The sequence below is a fragment of the Lynx canadensis genome, chromosome B4 (genome assembly GCF_007474595.2).
Source record: "Lynx canadensis isolate LIC74 chromosome B4, mLynCan4.pri.v2, whole genome shotgun sequence".
Taxonomy (NCBI): Eukaryota; Metazoa; Chordata; class Mammalia; order Carnivora; family Felidae; genus Lynx; species Lynx canadensis.
The window spans coordinates 60,271,272-60,296,995 of record NC_044309.1 but is presented as its reverse complement, the minus strand read 5'-3'; the positions used below and the strand labels follow the sequence as shown (position 1 = coordinate 60,296,995).

At 38.9% G+C, this 25,724-nt stretch overlaps 1 protein-coding gene across 8 annotated transcripts in view; it reads right to left on the bottom strand.

The window, feature by feature from the left end:
- The window catches only part of PPFIBP1 (PPFIA binding protein 1), a 117,458-nt gene that overhangs the window by 36,732 nt on the left and 55,002 nt on the right, over positions 1-25,724 (bottom strand). For 3 of the 8 annotated variants that reach the window (XM_030322041.1, XM_030322040.1, XM_030322044.1), the window contains exons 3-10: positions 22,864-23,069; positions 11,562-11,648; positions 10,327-10,440; positions 9,286-9,417; positions 4,719-4,811; positions 4,302-4,394; positions 2,822-2,936; positions 832-864 (exon numbers count right to left, since the gene is read on the bottom strand). In XM_030322041.1, the coding sequence (XP_030177901.1) occupies positions 832-864; positions 2,822-2,936; positions 4,302-4,394; positions 4,719-4,811; positions 9,286-9,417; positions 10,327-10,440; positions 11,562-11,648; positions 22,864-23,069 (873 nt within the window). The remainder of the gene's footprint in view (positions 1-831; positions 865-2,821; positions 2,937-4,301; positions 4,395-4,718; positions 4,812-9,285; positions 9,418-10,326; positions 10,441-11,561; positions 11,649-22,863; positions 23,070-25,724) is intronic. The other 5 variants (XM_030322045.1, XM_030322043.1, XM_032593939.1 and 2 more) reach the window with 3 other exon arrangements.

Genomic DNA, 25,724 nt, shown 5'->3' with positions numbered 1-25,724 from the left:
ACACTGGCATAACATTTTCTCTTTTTTTGTTGTTAAAGTTTATTTATTTTTGAGCAAGAGAGAGAGACAGAATGTGAGCAGGGGAGGAGCTTTGAGACAGAGGGAGACACAGAATCCAAAGCAGACTCCAGGCTCTGAGCTGTCAGCACAGAGCCTGACATGGGGCTCAAACTCACAGACCACGAGATCATGACCTGAGCCGAAGTCAGACGTTCAACCGACTGAGCCACCCAGGTGCCCCTAACATTTTCAATTAAGGTATATTCTGTAGAAATTGCTTTTTTCTTTTTCTTTTCTTTTTTTCTTTTGTGATGCCAAATTCCTTTGACTTAAGAATTCAGTATCTAAAAGCAAAGAGCCCATTAAGGATTTATCTTTATGCTGCACTGTATGATCTGGGTTCTGTTGGTCAGCCTAGGTACAATCTCATTTCGAACATCAAGAGGGTATGTTTAATTCCTAATGCAGATCTCAGTGAAAAAGCGAGCTACAAAACATTGACAAGTCATTTTAATTTTCTCCTCTGACCCTATATCTCCTGGACTACAAAGAAAACGCTCTCTCACCTCCACTACTACTCTGAGTGCTCTGTTGTATCCTGTGGAGCAAAAGGACTAAATCAGAAAAAATGCAAAATGACCTTTTTACTCCTTGTTTTTATTGTTTGTTTATTTACCCTCTATTTACTGCACTCTGAAGAAATGGAGAGCTTATTGATGAAGCAACTTTACATCTTTGGTGAGATAAATGTTTTAAAACACATGCAAAGAACAGTCCAAGTAGTACTTTTGGTGAATGTAAAGGCTGATGGAAATACACCAAAAACCTTACTTTTGTCTTTGAGCTTCTTTTTAAAATTTTCATCTGTGCAGGAAAACCCATCGAATTGGAAGTTAGTATACATTACAACAATGAATATTTTAAAAGCACTATCATTTAGTTTCCTTTCACCTAAGATAAAGAAATGCTAACCTTATAAAAATTGAATATTAAGCACTATTTTGTAACTTTACAAATGGCACTACAATATATAATGCTCTGTGTAAGGTTAGAAAGAGAATCGAATATAATTAATCAAAAGAACTAAATTTGAGTTCTTACCTCTGTCAATTTTCTTGTATAAAATGGAGTACATATGCACTCCTTACACTATACATGGTGAAAAACCCACTAGTGATGCTTTGGTTGTTTTTACATTTCTATTACAGTTCAATATATGGCCCTCCTGAATGTGCCTAGTACATTGCTTATGTCACATGAAACTCACCACTCAAATTCAACAATACTGAAATAAATGGTCTATGTCCTCAATAAGGAGGAGTCCACTGACCATGCAATTAGATGTTATGCCAACATCAGACTGCCATGAAGTTTTTAAACCCTGCTCTCAACCCTCATATTTACCTGGTTGTACATTGGTAACAAGCAGTTCACAGACCAGTATCAGTCTTTGGGTACCACTACTCTAGCCCACAAGTCCTATGATTCCATTTTATTCTTTTTTTTGTTTCTTAAGACTTTATTTTTTTTGAAGTTATCTCTACACCCAATGTGGATCTTGAGCTCACAACCCCAAGATCAAGAGTCACATGCTCCACTGACTGAGCCAGCCAGGCACCCCTCCATTTTATTCTTAAAACCCTACAAGAATGACCTGCCTATGAATGTCCTTTAAGGACACACAATTCTGGAGGCACCTGGCTGGCTCAGTTGGTACATCATGTGACTTTTCATCTCGGAGTCATGAGCACAAGCCCCATGTTGGGCATAGAGCTTACTTAACACACAAACACACACACACACAAATTCTATGCCAAAATAAGGGGAAAAAATCCATTTTCCTCAATATTTGATGAATTAAGTTCTCTGATCCATAGTGGAATGCAATAACTACAGGTATATAAAGCCAGGATATTCTAGAGCCAAGAAAGACATTAAAGGTAACCTAATTCAACGCCTTCATTGCACAATGATGTTACCAACTTTCACATAATACAGATAAATATACTAAAGCTACACTAAATGCAATTTTTTTTTTGTTTCAAAAGAGTCAAAAGTTGCTTTGGTTTTCTGCAGTGCCACAATAATCTTTAACAGCAAAGAAAGGTTAAATTGAACCTAGTGTTGTCAGGTGTTATGTGCATTTATATTTCCAAATATAATATAAAAACCACATTTCATTCAAGTTATTTTCTTTCAAGTATAATGTACATTAAAATTTACAGTCCATACAATTTTCAAAACAAACCTCCTCAATTATGAGAACAATTTTGATAAATTCATATACTTTTTCAGAACGAGAATTCCCCTGTTTTTCCTTTCTAGCAGGTGGAGGGCTCAATCCACAGTCAATTTTCACTGATTTTCCAAAGATGCAGAGTCTTTTCCTCTCTTCTCTCAAAAGGGCAGGCAAGGTTTCTAAATCTCCTACTTTGTGCTGTTTCAAGTTCAGTTCAGAGGAAAATAATCTTGGGGCATAATGATGGTTCCTTTTAATGCTCTCAGACACTCCTTTATACTGCAATTTGAACAAGAACTCTTTCGTGAGAATTTACAACTTGGTAATCTAAAATAAATATCCGATGAAGTACAGAGCTACCCTTCTCCAGCTGCTGAAGAGGAAGTTAACAGATCCCCAGGCACAGGCAAGAGTCTCAGGATTCCCTGCTGTCCTGGGCTTATATTGTTTCTACTCCTCTGCCCTTTCTCTGGAATTAAATATCCACTAAAACTGAGTTCTTATACAAAGAGAGGGAGCATAGGGAGGGCTGAGTAGGGAGGGTTTCAACAAAGATAACAAATGTCAAATGTATATAGCTACCTCGATCAAGAATTTCCATCCCTTCTCCTTTCATCTTGCACACCAGTTTTTCTTGTAGCCTTTTTACTTCAGATTCCTTCTCTTCTAGCTGTTCTTTTAAAGATGCCAGTTCGTCCTACAAATGACAAATTTGTTTTAAAACAGATTACGGCCAAAAGAGAATATTCAGGGAGTGTGTCAACTCTTAAATCAATAATTAGTTTTTGTGAATGAAACAAACAATTAAAAAAAAAAAACGACAGGGATCTAGATGCAGACTTCAGAAATCAGACAGTGGCAATGGGAAGCAGGAAGCAAGACAGTTAATGAAAGTCAATGTACAATAATTCTGGTATAAGTATTTCAGGCTTCTGTGTGACCAAATTAAAACAAAACCTTTTAAAGTATAATTAGGACCGAGGTGGCCCTAATGTTTAAATCTTATGTTAAATAAATTAAAAAAAAAATCTCCTCAAGTTAATCAAGGATGATAATCAAATTAGACGCTTAGTGTCATAAAAGCAAAATAAAATGCAAATTGGAAAATATATATTAAGACTTGACTGAGATTTATTTAGTATTCCTAGATGGCACTTATGTTCACTGGACAAGGTAGAGCTTAATTAATGGTAGCAAGTGATGAACAATGTTAGCCAAATCATGGGACTAAATAATTCATCCCCAACCCCAAACTAAAGGAAGAGAATCTCTAACAACACTGGAAAAAAAAGACTGAGCAAACAGATTTTAAATCCCCCTCTTCTTTTTTTACTACACAGCTATTAAAGATTCCAAGTCTGATGCTCTATTTGCTAATGGTTTAATTTTCAGTTTAACTTTGGTGAAGAACTTAGCATTAGCAAATTTAAATTTTGCTGGTTGTATTGAACACAGAAAATAAAGCTATGCAGTGCTAATAAATGTTCTTTGATATTCAATAAACATTTTATTTTCAGTCTCTAAGTGTATTATGTTTAGTATTATGAGAAGATCTCTAATAAAGCCAGAAACTTGGCTCCATACTTTTTACTTATGATAGGAGTGGAGACCGAGTATAAGGAATTTTCAGTAGCACTGGCTAGAAGCTTCTTTTAAGCAGTAATTTCAATTCACTGCCATGATACAATTAACTGCTATATACATTTACCTTCAAGAAAACCCCAAAGGAAAAAGCAATCTTTACTACTGCTACAAAACAGAATTTTTTCATAGGTGCATTTTTGCAATTATTTTACCATGCTTGGATCTCAGACACGCTAAGAGGGTTGAGATTTAATTTATAAATGAATACGGTTTATTATTTTCACACTAATTACGTCATACGTTTCTGAAAACAGTATTAGGGATCTCATTGTCCCTTTCATCAGCTTTAGATGTATTTTTAAAAGGCAGATGACACACACAAAATGAATGCACATGCTACTAAAAACACTATCACAGCAAAACAGCACAAGCCAGAAAGCAACAGGCCCAGGATCCCATTACCCAAAGTCTACTACACCTTCAGTGACTCCCATTTTCGCTCCATCCGCTGCTTTTCATACTGCATCTGACCCACCTTGATTTTCATGCTAGAAAGTTTGGCCATTAAAGACTGGTAGAGAGACAGAGGTGTGAAAGAAAACTATAGATAGAAAAAGACAACCCTAAATAACCAAGAAAATAGTATCAGTTTATAAAGGAGGTTAGGTAATTAAGAGAAATAACAGGTTATGTTTTACTAGATTAGTTAAGCCCGATTTTTATTCAGAATAGTAGTGCTTCAATTCAAGAAGGTCTCCAGCTTGGGGAAAACTGTTCATTCACTTGTAAAATAACCTTCTTTATCATACACTAGGTTGAAAACTTATTTATATTATTGATCACAGGTAAGTAGTGAGTCAAGTGTTTAAACATTTTTGTCATTGAGAAAACTTACTTTGGTTGATTTCAGCTTTTTTTCATACTGAAGTCTTTCATTGTCCATTTCACTGACTCTTAACCTCAAATCATTGATCTCTTGCATTAGCCCCTGTCAAAAAAGGAAGCAATGAAATATATCAGGAAAGCAGCAACACGCTAATCTATACCAAGATAGATAGATAGGGCCCCGTCATTTACAAATATGTTGTCATAATACAATGTTATATTTGGAATAGGAAAAAGAAAATAATCCAAAAGTTTTCATAATACAGATACTTCTTCTACTGCCGCTTTCTAAAAAAACTAATTTGCTTGTAAAATTTGTCTAAGTGTTCTGAGAAACAGTGACATATTTTTGTCTAGAGCCCAGAAAAGGAAATTAGAATGCTAAATAATACCAACTTCAAGTATTGTGAAGAAGATGTTTTTGTTTTTTGTTTTTTTTTTTTTACTATAAGCCATGAAGACCCCACCAACAGTTAATATGTTTTTGTTCCTCATCTTACAGGTCCCTATTCCTGAGCCACAAATTAACATGACAGAACATAATTACACAAAATGCCATAAAAAAGAATAGAACAATGCTAAAAGAGATAAAACTTTCTTAACGAGGGGTTATTCTAAACTTCTGTGTGTAATGATTCACACATAGGGAAAGGGATGCCACAAGGAAATACACTTTCCAGAAAACCCACAGGCTTTTAAATTGGACATCGTTTCTTGTAAAATGGGGGAGAGTATTACTTAGCATTATTACACAATAACTACTCATTAGTTATTATTTCAATTATTAATACAATATTTCAATAAGAGGATATCTATTTTCTCCTTTTATCAATGAGGTTGTGAACTGTGTGACATCATTTAATAACATTTTGCTTGTGATTCTTTACACATTCAAGAGTCATGTTTAAGGAAAATGTCAGTTTCTCCCATTTATTAATCATCCTTGCATAATATGAATTCTTAGTGATTTTCCTTCATCTTTTTTATGTATATCTTTCCACTTTCTCATAGTTAGAGAGCTTTGAATTCCTATTTGGTATTGTTTTATTTTACCTCTAGAAATAATGACAATTTGCAAATAAAAAGAAATAACTGAAGAAAACAATTATAAATCGAGGTCATTTTTCTATTTAAAAAAAACCCTACCCAAGTATACTTGGAGGCAACACTGTTGGTATGAATATAAATCTCCAACATGAACTGTAACAACCCAAGCTGGAAAATCTGGAAATAGTTCCTTAATATAAAACTTTAAAAACTGGAATACAAATTATTTCCAACTAATTTCTTATCAGAATTTCGGTTCTTTTTAAAAAGAAAATCTCCCTTTTTCCCTTTCAGAGAAACTCTTTAGGCTCCACAGAAGCTCAGTTTCTGACATCTGCACTCTTACCAGAAGGGGGCACTGTTGAATAATGCTAAGCATCTCCTATCAGCCATTCCTGGGACAGGCAAGTCCTCAATATTCCAAGGTTTCAAGACTTTTACCCCTAATCTTTTGGAAGTGCCTATACTTCTTCCCCACTCCAATATTTTCTTAGAAATTAATCTCCAAATAATCTAAAATTCTAAAACAAAGTTTAAGAATTTTGGATTCATGAGACAGCCATGGAAATTTGTTTTTATTTTAAGGAGGCTCCTCCCCACCCCCAATGTGGGGTGTGAACTCATGACCCTAAGATCAAGAGTAGCATGCTCTACCAACTGAACCACCCCAAAACATTTTATTTTTATTAAGGGAACAATACTATGAAAATTAACATATTCAAGTCAGCTTTAATTCTGAGGGCTATTTTAATTAATATGTTACAAAGTTTATCACACTTCTTATAATCTCTGGGTATATATGAGCTATATGTTTTGCCAATAGTGTTGAATATTTATTAGAAAGTTATCAGGGATTGAGTTTACTGAAAGTGTGATGGCAAAATCACTTTGCTTATGATTGAAAGTGCATGAGAGGCTCCCGGATGGCTCAGTCTGTTGGAAGTCTGTCTTCAGCTTAGGTCATGATCTCACGGTTCATGGGTTCAAGCCCCACATGGGGCTCTGTGCTGACAGCTCAGAGCCTGGAGCTGCTTCGGATTCGGTGTCTCCCTCTCGCTCTGCCCCTTCTGCGCTCATGCTCTCTCTCTCTCTCTCAAAAATAAACAAACATTAAAAAAAGAAAAAAAAAGTGCGTGAGTGAAGCAGGGAGGTGCCAAGAAAAAAAGTTTTATTAAAAATAAAAAAAGTAGACAAACTCAGATGTAAATAGTGCTCTAGAGTCTTAAAAAAATCGTGACATGTCCACTTCTATTTAAGTCCTAGTGTTCAGTTAACATCTCAGATCCAATTAACCAGTCGTGAAAGTTAAGACTCCCCCTAAATTTTAAGAATAAAATGGAAAACACCAACTCTTGATCCCTAAACACTCTAACTTCTTTCCCTGTACCGGAGTTAGCTCCTCTGTATGTAGTCTACCTGCTGACTGGATTCTATCATGTTATGTAGCAGCTGGGGTCAGGGAATGACAGAAAGGAAAAAGAGGAAAATATCCAAACAGATTTTTTTTAATATTTATTTATTTATTTATTTATTTATTTATTTATTTTTTGAGAGAGAGAGAGAGAGAGAGAGAGAGAGAGAGAGCGCGAGCAAACTGGGGAAGGGCAGAGAGAGAGGGAGACAGAGGACCCAAAGCAGGCTCTGGGCTGACAGCAGAAAGCCCGATCAGGACTCGAAATCATGAACCGTGAGATCATGACCTGAGCCGAAGTTGAACCGCTCAACTGACTGAGCCATCCAGGTGCTCCTCATGCACTTTCAATCATAAGCCAAGTGATTTTGTCATCACACGTCAGGTGCCTCTCCAAATAGATTTTCGAAGAAAGCACAAAAGTGACAACTTTGGAGAAATCTGTTTTAAGAGCCCCAGTCTCAATCAAGTGAGAAACATGCTCATATAGGTGACCAACCAGGAGCTTCAGAAGATTAAAACATGAACGAGCTTAGGGATTTCCTTTTGCTGCTGAGGAAGTAACACACACGTCAAGACTTTTCATTATAGTTCCACCTTTCACAGAAAATTTAATTTTGAAAATAGCAATGGAGTAAATCTCATGACATCAAATCTCTGTAGGGCTTTCATACAGTGGCTAATATACATAATGTACTTCATATTATGATGGTATGTAGTTGGCTGGGAATAAATGTTTGAAATGAAAATAGAGGGGGAAAAGAAGTTAAATGATTTCTTCTTCTCTCTCCTTCTTGGTACCCACTTTCTAATCCAGTATGACAACTCTCCATACTCCAACCAAGGAAAAAAAAAATTGTGAAAAAAGAGATGGCCCTAGGAGAGAAGGAAGTCCTGCAGCTCTTCATATTTCTTTTCTTTTTTTTTTTTTTTAATGTTTACTTTTGAGAGACAGAGACAGAGCCTGAGCGGGTAGGGGCAGAGAGAGGGAGACACAGAATCCAAAAGAGGCTCCAGGCTCTGAGCTGTCAGCACAGAGCGCAACGTGGGGCTCGAACTCAGCAACTGCGAGATCATGACCTGAAGTCAGACACTTAACCCACTGAGCCACCCAGGAGCCCCCTTTTGTCAAATAAATAAATTTCAAATGGATATGCTCTTTCCCCAACAACAAATAAGCAAATAAAAGACCCAGATTAATAAAATAGTACAAAAAACAAAGCAGGTTTAACCACAAAAATGAGTACTTCAAGCTGTAGAATCTATCCCAAGTTTCACTAAAGTTTAGTGAGCTTTATTTAATTGGAATGATTTGTGTGTGGAATAGACCCAAAGTAGAAGGCCAAACTAAATAAACTCTAAAAATCTGTTTTTTTTATGATTATATAATGAAAGCATGTTTTCTATACATATTTAAAGACTTACTTATTATATAATAAACAATCAGTGTAACTTCATAATAGCTTTTAAGGGCACCTGGGTGGCTCAGTCGGCTAAATGTTTGACTTCGGCTCAGGTCATGATCTCATGGTTCGTGAGTTCATGGCCCGCATCAGGCTCTGTGCTGGCAGCCCAGGGCCTGGAGCCTGCTTCAGATTCTGTGTCTCCCTCTCTCTCTACCCATCCCCCACTTGTGTTCATTTTCCCTCCCTCTCTCTCCCTCCCTTCCTTCCTCTCTCAGAAATAATAAATGAATAAACTTAATAGCTTTTAGTAAAATGGTACACTTAAACCCATTATTTCCACAACAAAGAAAACCACTATGGATGGACAGAAGGATGGACAGACAGATGAATAGACAGAAGCTCCAAATATCATGAAGGCAAAAGTATTCCTAAAGACTAGTGAAAGGATTAATATTTAATATCAAAACTCTCACAGCAAATATTGCCATTTAGCATTTAGTGATAAAAAGTCAATGTACTTAAAGTTAATTCTTAAAAAGAAGCATGGATGAGTGAGAGCATATAGTAATTAACTGTCTTGCCTCACACCTACAAGGAATTTCCACTTGCTCTAGAGATATGTGTATGAGATACACACACACACACACACACACACACACACACACACACACACACGTACCTATCTGTATATAAAGAGAGGGGATATCACTTACCTCTGTGTCTCTGAACCTGTCTTCATAGTCCAATCTGTCCTTCTCTACAGCCGTCAGTTTTAGCTTCAAGTTAGAGATTTCAGCCATCAGATCCAACTTCTGAGTCTCTAAGGATGTCCTACTCAGAAGCTCCTATTAGAATTTAAGAGATACATTCAAAAGTTGTTTTATTACCAGTAGTCACATATGGATGTGTCTCACAACTGCAAAGTGGTTAACTATCCAGTTGGGAAAGATTAATTACTAAATAGATAAAATTTGAAAAAATTATTTGCTTTAACTTTCATTGAGCAGAACTAAACACACACCTGCTTATTGGGGAGACATACATTATACAGATACATACATACATATACAGCATAAGCCTTAAATGCTGCCCAGCCTGATTATAACACCGATGACGACATGTTTGCTAAGCAACAGGCACCGTTCTGACATGTTTTAAGTGGTTCAATCCTCAAAACAACCTTATGAAGTAAAAGCTCCTAAAGGTAACTCATGAATTATCCTCATTCAACAAATAAGGAGGGTGAGGAACAGAGAGATTAAGAACTCTCCTCAAGGAAATGGCAGAGATAAGACTCAAACCAAAACAGTCTCCTTCTAGGGTGTCAGAGTGTACCCTATACATATTATAGGTCCTCTCAAATATGAGCATTGTGTGTGTGTGTGTGTGTGTGTCTGTATGTGTACACAAATTACAAGTTGGTTTTTTGGGTGTTTTGTTTTGTTTTTTTTCAGTTAAAGGTACTTACCTTTTTTCCTAATCATGCATTATATGCTCATGGATGGGCATTAGGAAACCATATGAAAGCATAAAGAAGAACATTAAAATTATCTACAATCCTATCAGTATTTTATTCCAGATTGTAATTATGTGAAGTTTTAAGACCCCGCTACTCTAGGTTTTTGCTTAAACTATGCCGGTCTAAGTGAGTCATGAGATTTACTGCTGCATCAGAGTGAACACCACACGTAAATGTAGCATTTCAAATAGTTGAGCAAGAAAATAGCACCTTGGAGCCAGCTTCTGTACATTACCTGCTGCAGCATTTCTTCTGTGGCGTTCAGCTTCTCCCTGTGCTCTTCAAGACAAAACTCCAAATCTCGAATCTTCTCTCCCTGAGCCTCTACCTGGTCTGTTAACACACTTACCTGTATTGAGAGCAAAATACTGCAATGGATTAGGAAGAATGTGGGTCCCACTGCAAACTTTATTTCTCTAAATAGAAAAAAAACTGGAATGATGTCACTACTCATTTGGTTGTAAAGGAAAAACCTGTGAATTTGTAAGACAGCGGTCCTTTACACTCCTACTTCAGATGCTTATTGATCTGAGGACTCCAATTTTTAAGGAGGTTGGGGTGATTGGGAATGTGCGATACCTTATATTTATAGATTAAAATCATTTCATTTTATGCGAGAGGGCATGTTAACAAATCATCTTTTTCGGGGGGGGGGGGTGGAAGAGGGAAATAATACTAGAAATTAAGATAGACAATGGAGTTAATGTCTGAAAGAGAAGGACTATTCAGGTTTGGTACTTCACGAAGAGTAAAGAAAAGGATCCACAGAACTCAAATTCCATGAGATCTTTCATGATCACATTGTCTACATATGTGTTCCAATCTAGGATGTAACTCAAAGATCCATAAGGAGATACTGGATTAGTCTTTTATCTTCAGTGGTTATTGAAAATCTGAGTCTTTCCCCAACAATCACCAGCCTAGTAAATACACTGCAAATCATTTAGCTCAATACCAAAAAAAAAAAAATATATATATATATATATTTTTTTGTCAAGCATTTAAAACACTACAAAGAAAAGAACTCAAATTTGGCTAATAAACCAGACTCCATTACTCACTTTATGTTTTGTTTGTTTCATGGTATCATTTTTAAAACTGAAAAATTAAACATATTCCAAATGAGAAATATTCATATTTATGAATATATATAGTATATATGAAATTATAATATCTGCTGTATATTTAAAAAATCAGATCAAATAAGATGACAGATCAGATCAGAAAATCAGTTTAGATGATACCGTGCCTGCCATCAGAGGAGCCAAGGCGGATTCTAGCTCACTCTAGACTAGGTAAGCAAACCCTGTTCTCCCACGGTACCCACCTCTCCCTGTTGTGTTCAGATGGCCTATGCACTTACTTCTGGTAGCAGTCTGGCTCCTGTAAGCATCTGAATACACCATCCCAATTTAAAATGGTCTTTGTAAATACATCATGAAGAAAGAAGAACATTTTAAAATCACTTGCCTGAAGAACGAGAGATTCTTTATCATTTTCTAAACGGGCTAGCCTTTCTTGATACACCTCTCCATTCCCAGGCAGGTGTCCATTTGTCTGAAAAAAAAACAAAATAAAATAATGTGTGTAAGGCTCAACTCTCTTTAAAACTAAACCGCTGTGGGCAAACAAAATTGCATATGTTTTTAATCCAAGGAACCTGAATGGACTTGGGCACAGCTGTTGCTGTCATTAACAGAAAATATGAGATTGCAACTTGGTTCATTTAGCTTAAAATAGGTAAAACAGGCATGTCAGGCATTTAGGCATGTTATCACCAAACTAGACAACTTCTCATCAAGCAGAAAATCATGACCTAAGAGGGGTGGTGGCTACTTATATTTACTGGCAGGTGGATACACACCCAAATCATGCAAAGCTTCACATGTGTGTGATCAGGCACAAAACCCCCTTTTCCCCCCAAATGCTCAGTGCCACTAATTCTGGGTGGAGACAGTGGGAATTTCCTGGGACACCCTTCTGTTCTTCCCCTCTCCTCCCCCCAAATTCCAAACCCAGGACTGTAAATGCCTGCTTTACACGGGAGGCAGCGGGGACAGCTCACACAAGCTTCTTCCCTGCTACTCACGTCCAAATCACAGGGCTACTCTTCCCTCTGTCTTTGAAACCTTTCTTTCCTCCCCTGCAAGCTTTGCAGTCAGTCCACCGTGACTTTCCCTGGCAGCACTGACTAGCCATCCTCATCAGCAACTCACCAATTTCCATCCTGACTTCATTAACTTCTTGTGAGATTGCTTGGTCCTACAATGATGCCCAGCTCCTGCCAGAGCCTGTAAATGGGCATCATCCTACAACCAGAGCACTTGGCCCAGGGCTCTGCTTAGATTAGTGCTCACTATCTTCCCCTCCCTCTGGCACCCATGTCTTTTCTTATCAGATTCAGATATGTTTATGCGTGGCATAAATGCCAAAGGAAGTATAGACTGGGGAAGCAAGTCACATTTTTTTTCTCACCAGTCTCATATATGAAAGTCATTAAAGAGGCACATGAAAAGGCTTGCAGAGAACAGACAACATAAAAACGTCATTTTGAAATACAGTATATGTGGTATGTCCCTTGTTATCTCATTTAAATACCTCATAACCATATAATATGTAATCCCAATAGAATTTCTTGATTCCTCATTGAAGCACAACAGAAAGAAAAGCCACTGGAGCTCAAATTGGTTAGATGGGGCCATCCAGAGTTCAATCAAAAAAGCAAATAACTTCAGATTTAGAATCAGAGAAAATACAAACTACAGCCTAACCACCCAGGACCTGGCTAATGTGACATCCATTATTTTCCAGAATTAATTGGTACTATTATTCTACCTTCCCAAATAATGTAGTTTCCAGTACAAATTGTGGGAATAACAAAAGCCATCTGTTGAGGAGAACACACACACACACACACACACACACACACAGGAGCTTTCATAAAAAACGAAATTTCAAGATGTTGCTTCTAAAAACTTAGATGCACTGGATATATTTCCCATGAGGCAACTAAAGAATCAGAAGCTAATTTAATAAGCCTAACAATGTGTATTTAGAATGGATAAAATTTTTAATATCAGCTGCTGGACCACATACCTGCACAATTACCACAGCATAATTCTGTTCATATTGTAAACTGAAGGACCCAGAATTAAATTACAAGTACTATGAGGAGTCAGATGGAATAGCCTGGAAGACTTTCAACCCTGGGGACCACCATGAAAATGAAATTTATGTAACTTTTTTTTTTTTTTTTTAGCGTTTACTTATTTTGAGAGAGAGAGCACATGCGTGTGTGCATGCACGTGAGCAGGGGAGGGGCAGAGAGGGGGTAGAGTGAGAGAATCCTCGGTGGGCTCCATACTGTGAGTGAGGAGCCCAACACAGGGCTCAATCTCACAAACCCTAAGATCATGACCTGAGACGAAATCAAGAGTCAGATGCTTAAGTGACTGAGCCACTCAGGCGTCCCCAAATTTATGTAATTTCTTGAGGACATTTTTTGGAAAAGAGCCAGGATGTATATAATACATGTCCTCAATCTAAGGAAGTACTCAGACTGGCCCTGTATAGCTTTAAATCCCTTGTTCTGATTATGAACACTAGCAGGCAACTGCTTTTAAAGCCCCACGCAAGCAAATCTTTATAAACTGATACATTTCATTAGATAGACAAAAAAAAAAAAAAAGGTTTCTGTTCAATGAGGACAAAAAGCAAAAGTCATTATTCCTTCTGACTGAAGGAAATTATAGAAAGATTGGAAGTGTTTCTATAGCAAGTCCTACAAATGTTTTGTGAAGCTACTACATATGATATGGAAAGGAGAAGTTCCAAAATCAGTATCACAAAATTATCTTAAAATCACAATACTAGGGGCACCTGGGTGGCTCAGTTGGTTAAGCAACTCTTAATTTCGGCTCAGGTCATGATGTCCCAGTTTGTGGGACTGAGTCCTGCATCAGGCTCTGCACTGGCAGTGGAGACTGCTTGGGATTCTCTTTCCCCCTCTGCCCCTCTCCCACTCCTCCCTCTCTCCCTCTCCCTCTCTCTCAAAATAAACTTAAAAATATTAAATTACAGGGGCGCCTGGGTGGCGCAGTCGGTTAAGCGTCCGACTTCAGCCAGGTCACGATCTCGCGGTCCGTGAGTTCGAGCCCCGCGTCAGGCTCTGGGCTGATGGCTCGGAGCCTGGAGCCTGTTTCCGATTCTGTGTCTCCCTCTCTCTCTGCCCCTCCCCCGTTCATGCTCTGTCTCTCTCTGTCCCAAAAATAAATTAAAAAAAAAAAATATTAAATTACTAAAAATTGACTCACAATGAACATACTCACACTTCTCAAGACTACTGATATTTATGAGTGTTCATAATGCTTGAGTAATCAAAAAAAAAAAACCATTAAAAGTCACTATAGCAAAATGAAGCAAAAGTTAAGAGCCACCAATGGAGTAGTTGCATAACTTTAAAGTCCTGTGTTGATCTATTCAAGTAGGTAAAGGTCTATTTTGTTCACACATTTATTTATATTTCTGCCAATTTTGTTACCTTTGCCTTATAAATGTCAGAGGTGAATTCCATTGGGCAAATATCCTACCACCTCTTTTTTCCCTCCGACTCTCATGCTCTGCCTACCAGACCACTCAAAAGCCAAACATGGCATGCTCTCTCACACACTAATTCTGTTCCTTCTGCATGGACAGTATTTCCCACCCTTTCCTCATCTTTCCTCATTCTTTAAAGTCCAGTTCAATTAGAGCTTTGTCTGTCAAGTCTTCCTTGAATTACCTGTTCACTCACATGCCAGTTACAACATCCGGATGAACCCTCACCACAGCAGGCATCATACTGAATGGACTAGGTTATACTTGGCTACACATACATCCCTCTCTTCCAACAAACTGCCATTCTTTGTGAGTATGTCTGTCTTTGCATCTGACATACAATGAGTACGAACCAAATGAGCTGAATGAACAATGGGGGTGTTCAATAAACATCCAATGAATGAAAGATGAATGAACGCTTGGTTTTAACTTGGCTTTCTTACATCTCAGCAAGTCTTTCATTCATGTTTCCCTACAACCTGGTATGTCCTCCATGGTCAACTTCAAGTCTGTATTGTCTCTTCCTACTATGTTTAGGAGGTGTTGCCAGAGCCTTTTTACTGGACTTTAGTAATTGAGACTATCTTGCATGAACCCCCTTAAGTAATGTGTTCTCCAAAGCATAATGTATATACTGCCTCCAACATCTTTCCTTTCTATCCCCCTGCCAGTCTTGGGGGGATTGAGTCTTAACTCCTTCTAAAAGTTCATCATTGGGGCACTTAGGTGGCTCAGTTGGTTAAACATCTGACTTCGGCTCAGGTCATGATCTCACGGTTTGTGGGTTCGAGCCCCATGTCAGGTTCTGTGGTAAGAGCTCAGAGCCTGGAGCCTGCTTCATATTCTGTGTCTCCCTCTCTCTGCCCCTCCCCCACTCATGCACGTGTTCACTCTCTCTCTCTCTCTCTCTCTCAAAAATAAACACTTTTAAAAAATTTTTTAAAAAAAGCTCATTATTCCACGTATACTTTGGAACCTTAATTTCCTGCTTCTCTGAGACTCACAATGGTCACCTCTATCCTTACCATTCTCAATTTCTTCCTCTTAATGAACTATCTTCCATTCTCCTTCTCCAACATCTACCCCAAGGCTTTGTGTCCACCACTCTACTCACCTCCCCATTCCTTTTTGCCTCTACAAATCCATCTTTCAAAGTTCCTACCAATCCAGTTCCTACCCCCTCCTCATATTGTGCCACATTCTCTTCTCCCCCTCCACAGGCTTCCCTTCTGTGTCTGGTCTTGTCCTTCACAATTTAGCTTTTCATCATATTCTGCCATGGATAGTTTATTAGTGATTTTATGACAGCTGGTCACTTATTCTTTCTAACAGTCCCTCAGTGCAAAAATGTCGTACATTTCTTTTGATTCTCCTAAGATTCTTATAAAACCATGAGCACATGGGGCACCTAGGTAGCTCTGTCAGTTAAGCGTCTGACTTTGGCTCAGGTCATGATCTCATGGTTCATGAGTTTGAGCCCCACATTGGGCTCTGTGCTGACAGCTCAGAGCCTGGAGCCTGCTTCGGATTCTGTATCTCCCTCTCTCTCTGCCCCTCCCCTGCTCATGCTCTGTCTCTCTCTCTCAAAAAGTAAACAATAAAACATTTCTTTAAATTTTTTTATTTTTTAAAATTTACATCCAAATTAGTTAGCATATAATAAAACATTTTTTAAAAATTAAAAAAATCGTAGCATATAATTAAAAACATATTTAGTATAAACTCCTGTTGAGTCAATTGGGCATCCAGAGCATTGAACACCAGCCCAAATTACCTTACTCAAAATCCCAGAGATGCCTTCAGAATAACTCTTTCTATTTTAACTCATGATGCAACCCTTTACTGACTACATTTAGTCCACCTGAAAGTTTAAGTCAAACTTGGAATCAACGTGGGGGTTTCAATACCATATCCAGCTAGCAGTGCATGTGGAGGTGGGTGTGGGACACTCGGGAGGGAAGGGCAAGGGATCCAGCGGGACTGTAATAAGGATACTTTAATCAAGGAACTCACGGTGTTTGCCAGATTTTCCTGGCATGATGAGGGGAAAATGTCTGAAAAGTTCTATTTCTTACAGAATTATGAGATCTTAGAGTTAGTCAGGAACCACACCTGGGAATATGAATTGCCTGAATTCACATGGCAGGTGCTACAAATAACATTAGAGTCACAATATACCTCACCCATCACCACCTAAATAGAAGTTCTTCTTTTTAGTATTAATTTCCTTTTTTAAAAAAGTTTATTTATTTTGAGTGAGTGAGAAGGAGACAGAGCACAAGCAGGGGAGGGGCAGAGAGAGAATCCCAAGCAGGCCCGTGCTGTAGGCTCAGAGTCCAATGTGGGGCTCAAACTCACAGACCTGAGATCATGAGATCATGATCTGAGCTGAAATCAAGAGTCGGACACTGAACTGACTGAGCCACCCAGGCACCCCTAATTTCCTTTTAATTATCAAATATACACACAATCAAGTATAAAGATATAATAAATGTTAGCATCTTGTCTCATGTGCCTCCCTTTCAAAAAATGTTTTATTATACAAAATTCTCAATATATATATAAAAATAGAGACTAGCATGATGAAACTTTATATGCCCATCACACAGTACCAACAGGTATTATTTCAAAGTAGACAAGAACATTTTGCCCATTATTTTTCTGAAAGCATCATACTGTGTTTTCCTTTGATTTTCTTAGTTCTGTTGGTTTGCATTAGTCTAAAGTTGTCTCCCTTTTCTCCCCAAACTTCATTTTGCTTTGTTCTTTCCTAAGCTCTGTTGTCCTGTCTAAATCCAAAATCAACACGCAAGTAGTGATTTGCCACAATTATAGTTACTTACGTTGTAGCACAGAATTCATTTTGAATATAACATTCCCAAAACACAACGGGGAGTAGCTAAATTAAAATGGGGAAAAGAACATCGGCTCAATTTTATAAGGACAACAAATGTTAAGAAATAGAGTAGTACTATAACATACACACACGCAGCAGCCCCCATCCAACATATACATACTATCCATCGAGGTCAACATACTTACTTTGAAAATTAGTTTTAAAAACTGCCATACAGTTTTTGATTTCATGATTACATTTTTAAAAATTCAGTATCAAAGAGTACCTAGGTGGCTCATTCAGTCGAGTGTTGACTTCAGCTCAGGTCATGATCTCACAGTTCGTGGGTTCAAGCCCCGTATCAGGCTCTCTGCTGTCAGTACAGAGCCTGGAACCTACTTCGGATCCTCTGTCCCCCTCTTTCTGCCCCTCCCTCTCTCTCTCTCTCTCTCTCTCTCTCTCTCACTCACTCAAACATTTAAAAAAAAATTCAGGATCAAGAAAGAAAAAGGAAGGCACGGCCCACTAAAGCTCTTCTAATTAAATGTTATCTCCAGCTACGAAAGGAAACATCTCACACAAGGGCCTCATGCCTCCTAATCAGCTGCATGCAGACATTCTCTACTGCTGCATGCATACATTCATTGCCTGCTCTCTACTAGACACTCTTGTAGAATAGACTGAGAAAGACCTGAAAGCCATGAACACCACAGTCAACATTTCACCGGGGTTCAACAGCACAAGAAGGCATCTCCCACACTACCGTCCATAGAATCAAAGAATATGATATCAACAACGTTAGAAATCATGCCACCAGGCTGCAGGACTCTGCTCCCTTTCCTCTCACCAAGTATTGTGGAATGAGGGTGGTGAGGCTTCATCCTTGTGCTGTAATTATCTTGGGGCAACACCACTGCCATTCGGGGCCACTGGAGCATCCCGTCTGGTTGGCTGGTGCCCCTTTTACTATCTACTGTACCTCTGACTTGGTCGTCTTGAAACATTCCATCTATCTTTCCCTCTGAAGATTCTGTTGTGGCTCTAAAAAGGAAATACGATGCCAAGGCAATAGGGACAACCTCTTCGGAAAGCCCTCTATTCCAAAATCTCATCTCTGCTCAAAAAGGAAACCAAAGGGAGAAATCAATCTCATATACACTTCATCACACCCAAAAAGCCCAATCATGACCCTCTTCCAGGAAAGACATGAGTTTATTCAGTGTTGTCAGGAAGTTCATCAAAGACAGAAGCTCAGAATAAGCCTGAATACACTCTGTACGTTCCAAGACTGCAGATGTGGTCAAAAATCAGGCTACGGCTTTTACTTCTACATTTTAATTTTCTCAGTACTTGTCTTCCAGAGACAAAACATCTTCTTAACTAGACAGCCAACTGGAGCAAAATCGAGTGCTCTGGGGTGAGACGAACCACAGCGGTAGGCCAGCTTCTAAGATCCACGACTCCAAAAACAGAGCTACATCTCAAATACTTGCAAGAACAGCAGATGCCAAGCGCTTTCATCTGCTGTTCTCATTAGAAACATCTGGAGGGAGCCTCCCTTGAAGTATCTGGGTATCTCTGTTGCCAAAATATCAAGTGCCAAGATACACTGGCTAGCCCATGATGCAGCTAATGCATGCACAGCTCCTTATTTGTGCAGCCACGGCCAGCACAGGGTGAGTGAGATGGATTTCTTTAGTGTCTTCCGAAAGATTCTTTTAGACACCTCACTTGAGTAGGGAAGACGGGCACTGACCCTTCCTCACTTGGTTTTCATGTGCACCACTATGCTCAAAGTAGGGAGAGGGGTTTATGTGGAGACTACATTATCCCGGTCCCAAGAATATGCCAAAGCCCTCTGAGTTACAGAAGGATGAAGAATAGAAGATGAAGGCCTAGAAGCTAAGGCCCAGCTCCTATTCTAGTAGAAGAATTATTCATTCATTCATTCAACATTATTCATTCATTTATTCAACATTTGCTGAAAGCCAGCTATGTGACCGGATGCAGATACAGCAAGAGAATCTTCTACTTTGAGAAGGGCTAACATGAGATGAAGAAAAAATACTGTCCCTATTTTCCTTGCCACTTCCTCTTTCTTTGCTCACTTTCATGAAATAACAGACAAGTCTCTTTCCATTCAATCCTAACCAACATCGGTGGCCAGGGTTTTCATTCAAAGTGCATCTCTCACTTATCACACTGCACTGGCTTCCTTCAAGAATTCTGCTGACTCAGTCCACTTGCTTTCCTGTGCCTGTGGACACTTTTCATGGGAGTTTATCAGAAGCCTGGGACCAGAGGGGAAGAGCAGCTTTAACTTTAGCTAGGATGTCTCAGCGAGATGCTGCATAACTCAGAGAATTGTGACCACGTACCGAATACAATCTGAATGTACCTTGTTTACCAAGGCTTGAAAAAACATCCCCCAGAGGCACACATGAAAAGAGAAGCTGGCCAGAGAGCAGCGGGGGATCCAAGGATGGCAGCGTTGCAATGGGTCACGGAGCTGAGCATCAGGGACCTGGGGAGAATAGCCAGCAGCCCTGGACAGAACATGCCCCACATCTGAACTCTTTAAATAATGTGTGTTTTTATTTACTTCTTTTATTTTTTTTTTAATTCATTTTGAGACAGAAACAGTGTGAGTGGGGGAAGGGCAGAGAGAGAGAGAGAGAGAGAGAGAGAGAGAGAGAGAGAAAGAGAAAGAGAAAGAGAAAGAGAAAGAGAAAGAGAAAGAGAAAGAGAAAGAGAAAGAGAAAGAGGGAGAAAACCCCAAGCAGGCTCCACACCACCTCCAGCACAGAGACCAACGTGGGGCTCAAAACTCACGAAACTAGGAGATCATGACCTGAGCCGAAACCAAGAGTCAGAGCCTTAAACGACTGAGCCACCCAGGTACCCCCATGAGTGTTTCTATTTTTCTGAAACCGGTTACACAAATTTTCTTAAAAGGTACACTCAGAATTAATACTGCCTTTTTTTAAATGTAGGATTAAGACAGAAACGTACTGCGGTGATTTCTCAGGTCAGAAGCAGTGCACTTCTCCTTACTTATCTCATGGGCCATGACGCCTGACTTGGAGTTCTGCCAGCCACATTTTCACTAGCTTTGTTGAAAACTACATTTTTGTAACTTCTGCTGATTTTGAGAATGCCTCCTATTAAAACTGTCAAATAACCGGACACTTTTGGGACTGCATGACCTGATCAAGGTCACGATCCTCAACTGCGTCTACTGGAGAAAGCACTGTAAGAATTCTCTCGGCAACTCACTGAGTTAGACCTAAAGTAAACAGAAACTAATTGCTTGGCTCAAACAGTTCGACATATTTTTTCTGTTTGCCCTCTTAAACTTGGAGCTTGATAAAGCATGTAATTCTCCATCAATATTTGTATTAACGTGATAATATTTCACAATCAAAACAGAGAATTCTACCTCAGTAATTGAACAAACACGGCATATTCAATAGATTTGTTTTTTACCACAGAGAGGAACTTCTGAGTCTTAAAAGAAAATTTTTCATGTTTAGAAGGCTACAGCTATAGCTATCTTCTTGAAACAAATTCATTCTTATGGTTGTAATATCCCTTCATCAGTAACAAACTACTAGTGTTACTATTTTCTCTTTTTTCTTATCCAGCTTCTGATCATATGAAACAATTAAATAGGTGGTAGAAATTAGCAGAGAAGGAATAAACAGCATCCTACAGGAAACCAGGAGATCTCCCTGGCCCAGGCAAAGTAATAATTAGAAATGCCAATGCCTAGTTGCACTGAGAAGATTAGTATTACTCTTCAGTATGTGGACTCCCAAGTTGGCTATCATTAAACCTAAATGAAATCTTAATTATGTAACCAGTAATAAGTGCTTCTAAAATATTGTGGAAGCTTCTCCACAGTCTGTACTTCCGTCAGAGAGATGTCTGTACTTCTGTCAAAAAAGTGAACCACAGGGGTGCCTAGGTGGCTCAGTCGGTTAAGCATCCAACTTTGGCTCAGGTCAGGATTTTACCATTCATGAGTTCGAGCCCCACATCAGGCTCTGTGCTGACAGCTCAGAGCCTAGAGCCTGCTGCAGATTCTGCCTCCTTCTCTCTGCCCCTCCCCCTCCCCCTCTCACTCACTCACTCTCACTCTCCCTCTCCCCGCCCCTCCCCCAAAAAAGTGAATTATGTATGAGTAATGTGTAACCTAACTCTCCTAGTAATTGGAGCCAACCCTCTCCTGGCCTCTTTGCAAAGGGACCCCATGGTTTTCCCTCTACTTGCTACAATCTACTCTGTGGTATTACCTTTTTTGACTAATCATCCACCAGGTTCACTGACAAGCACTCATAAATTAATTCAAGGGACTCACAACCCTATGTGGCAGAAACTATCATTCCCTCATTTTACAAATGAGGAAACTGACACAAACAGCTTTAAAAAAATTGCCCCAAATCATACAAGCTTCTAAGGGTCAGAGCCAAAATAAAAATTCAGATCTGTGGTCTCTAGCATCAGCATCTGTAAATGCCAAAATACCATCCAACCCCCAATTTTACCACCCTATTAATGTTTTTATTTTTGGCTGTAGTACAATACACACATAAAATGTATCATTTTTACCATTTTTAAGTGTATAACCTACAAAATGAACACATTTCCTGTCTTCTCCTTTGAGTATTTTTAGCGGTATTCTTTTAGGTTGTATTTGTTCAACACATATTAACACCATGGTATTTACCACTGTGTTCAGGGAAAGGGCACGTTGGCCACACCACCAGCTTTTGAGACGGATGCCTAGAAAGAGGCCTCATTGTTCAAATGAATAAGAGCACCATTTAAAGTCCAATTCTACAGTTTAACTCAAGCACAGGCACTGAAATGACCACCTCACACCACTAGATGGCACTTCATATCAAATACTGCTACAGAGCTCGGCTGCTTTTGGAGGCGTCTATGCACCCTACTTCCTATTTAGAACTGCTACTGGGTCCTTTAACAGTGAACTTCCCATTATTACTGAGAAGGCATCTATCACGCTCAAGGTTCTTTCCCTTATAGGACTCTTTGTTTTAGGCCACGGCACGTCATCCAAGCAAAATTTGAAAGCTAGCCCACATTTATGGGCAAAATCAGGAGGTGAACTCCTGGGACCCGTGAAATGTACACTAACAGTACTTTTTAAAAAATTACCCTTAAAGAGAATTAGGATCCATTAAGGGATAAAACCACAGCAAACCTGCTGCCCTATACTTTTTTTTTTCGTGTTCGAATCCACTATTTTATGTTCTAAATTTTGAAATAAGCAACAAAAGACTCACAGCATGGGACTTGTAACGTGCAGACACCTACCATTTGGCTCTGAAGCCATTCAACGAGTGTTTCCGCTGTTGAATCTGGGATCTGGCACCTCAAACCTTCCTTCTCATCTGTGTCCATCATCTCTAACAACCCACGCAGGTCTTCTACAAGGTGCAGAGCTCGCAGGCTTCCCATGAATGGGGAGGTGGGAGACTGGCAATCAAAAATTCCATTGGAATATTCCAAGGCCTTAGAACCTAGGTTTAAAAAAAAAAAATCACAGAGAGCAACAGGATTTATCTAAACAGGATTTAGATAATAGACCAAAGCAAGTCAGGTCACAGTGAGGAATAATCAAAACAAGCAACAAGAAAAAGAAAATAATTCAGTCATGAAAATCTTTCCAAGTCATAGATTCTTGGTACAAAAATAAAACCATATAATTGATGGTAAATATCAATCATCAAATACCTAATAGAGAGGTCAATTGTGTAGTATGGTAAGAATGTGATGGGCTTTGGTGAAGGATGTGCTGACCTCATGGAAATAAGGTACCTTCTGCTAAGAAGGTAGCAGATCAGCTGAAAATATAAATTTTAAGTTTCATAAAGTATTGAAATTCCCTGCAGAGAAGTTGCACATTGAGGTGGAAATTGCATAGCATAATGTCAAATGTAACAGGGCCAGCTCCCAGTTAATTTACCAGAATTTAAACTTTGGGGAGTTCAATGAATTACATATACATTTGTGTATAAATGCATGAGCCTGTGTGTATAAACATTTTCTCCCATGATTTTGTTTGCAGCCTAACATCAAATACTCTTGCTAATATCAGCTTTAAAAAGTTTTACAGCCATTTTTGTTTCCTATTACTTATAAGGGAAAGCATTCTACTACTTAAAAACCACATAACCAACCCACAGCCCATTCTGAAAGCATGCATATATATCCTCTTCATCTCTTTGATTTTTATTTCCTGGTCTATCAACTATACATACTAGCTTTATACTTAAGTATCAATAATTACTATATTTAGGCTATCACCATATTAATCTGAAGGTCTTCTAATTGGAAGAAAACTGTGAACCAATGTGTAAATTCTCTCTCCAGTGGCTATACAGCTTGATCAATTCCAACGGTAGGGAGAGGAATTCTCTTTCAGTTAGTCCATCCCACCAACATTGCTTAATACTGGACCAAATGATTTGGACCCAAACCTGTGTTGAACCACAATAAGGGTAACCATTGATATGCTAGGCCCACTGCTAAATGCTTCACATAACCCTCTGAATCAATCTCCTCCAGAACCATGTAAGGCTGAGAAGAGAATCCAGAAAAATATAAATTGAGGAGAGTCTGTCAGGGAAATGGAGGAACAGGAAAGCATTCAAAAGATAACAGGCTATAACGTCCTATTCCAGCAGTTTTAAGCATTATGATCGCCTGATTAATATTATTAAAAGCAGATGTGCCCACACTGACCCTCCATTCTGTTAAGTCTCCATCACAAAACAGGCGGGGATGGAGGAGAGATGCATATTTAGAAAAACTCCTCAAATATTTGTAGTCTTATCTCCCCCCTCCCTCCTACCTGAGGAGGAGAACTACCGATGTTAATTTGAGAACATAAACCAGGTTCTACCCACAAAGCTACTTGACGGACTCATTGTGAGGTAAGACCTGGAAAATTTGATTTTCTTAAGAATGCTAATGTTGGTCCTCAAGCCCTGCCAGGGCTAAGGTACAAACACATTCATCTAGTGGAGTATGTAAAATATAAAGCCTCAACTACTGTCCTAGAAATACCACTTCTCTTGACTTGAGTTCTACTAAGAGTATAAGGTTTTAACCTCTGGTAACAGTTTACAAATGGTTCTGGTTATATTTTTTGAAATTGTGACAGAGAAAGACATTTAGCAGTCCTTCAACTGTTTGACAGTATATATCATGCCCTGAACAAGAATATACTTTTCTAGGTTAAACTTAACCAGTTCCTTCCTTGCCAGATGTGACTGTCAAACTCTTTACCTTCGTGGTCACCTCCTCCTCTAGGTAAGGTTTACCAATAACCTCTTTGAAACTGATATTCCAAGCACTGAATACAGTATTCAAGATGTAGTCTAATCTACAAAGGAGGTCAACATGAAATCTGGTCTCCGGGATATACAAAGGAGGCCAAAGTGTGACCTGCCACTTCCCTCAAGAGAAGACCCTCTGACAAGAAAACACATTTGGATTCTCTGAACCACTAAAACAGAGCAGGGTCAAATTTATGTCCAGAAAAGTAAGCAACAGGGGCCAAGACAGCTCGAACTGAGAAGCGGTAGAAGCCAAATTCCACTTTGACCCTGACCTACCTACCCACTTGCCCATTCAACCTTCTCTTCATTACACTAAGTTCCTAAATACATAAATGTATTTCTCCTGTGACAAAATACAAAATGTGACATGAGACCTTAGGTAGCCACTACCCCTGGAAGACACAAGGGACTGAAAATGTTCACCTGCTAGTCAGTCTCCTTGGTCATGAAGAGAAAACAAGGAGGCAATGGTCTACACTGTTTTTGCTCCATCTCCATAATAGAGAATTGCTTAAGGTTCTTAACAAGGGAGTGATACAACCAGATGTGTGTTTCATAAAGGACATTCTGGTGGTCCAGAGAATGACGGACTAGAGCGAGAAAGCAAGAGCCTCAAGAACATCAAGTGTGAGGGTTACTTGGATAAAGCCAGACAGTGGTAAGCACAGACAAGACAGGTTTTAGAGAGGATAAAAGGGAACGGCAGAAAGGAGGTAGAATGGATAGAACTTGACTTAAATAGGGACAATGAGGGACAAAGGTCTAGACTGACTTAAATTTCTATTTAGGAAACTGTGTGGATGGAAGGTTATGAAATTAGACAATATAAAG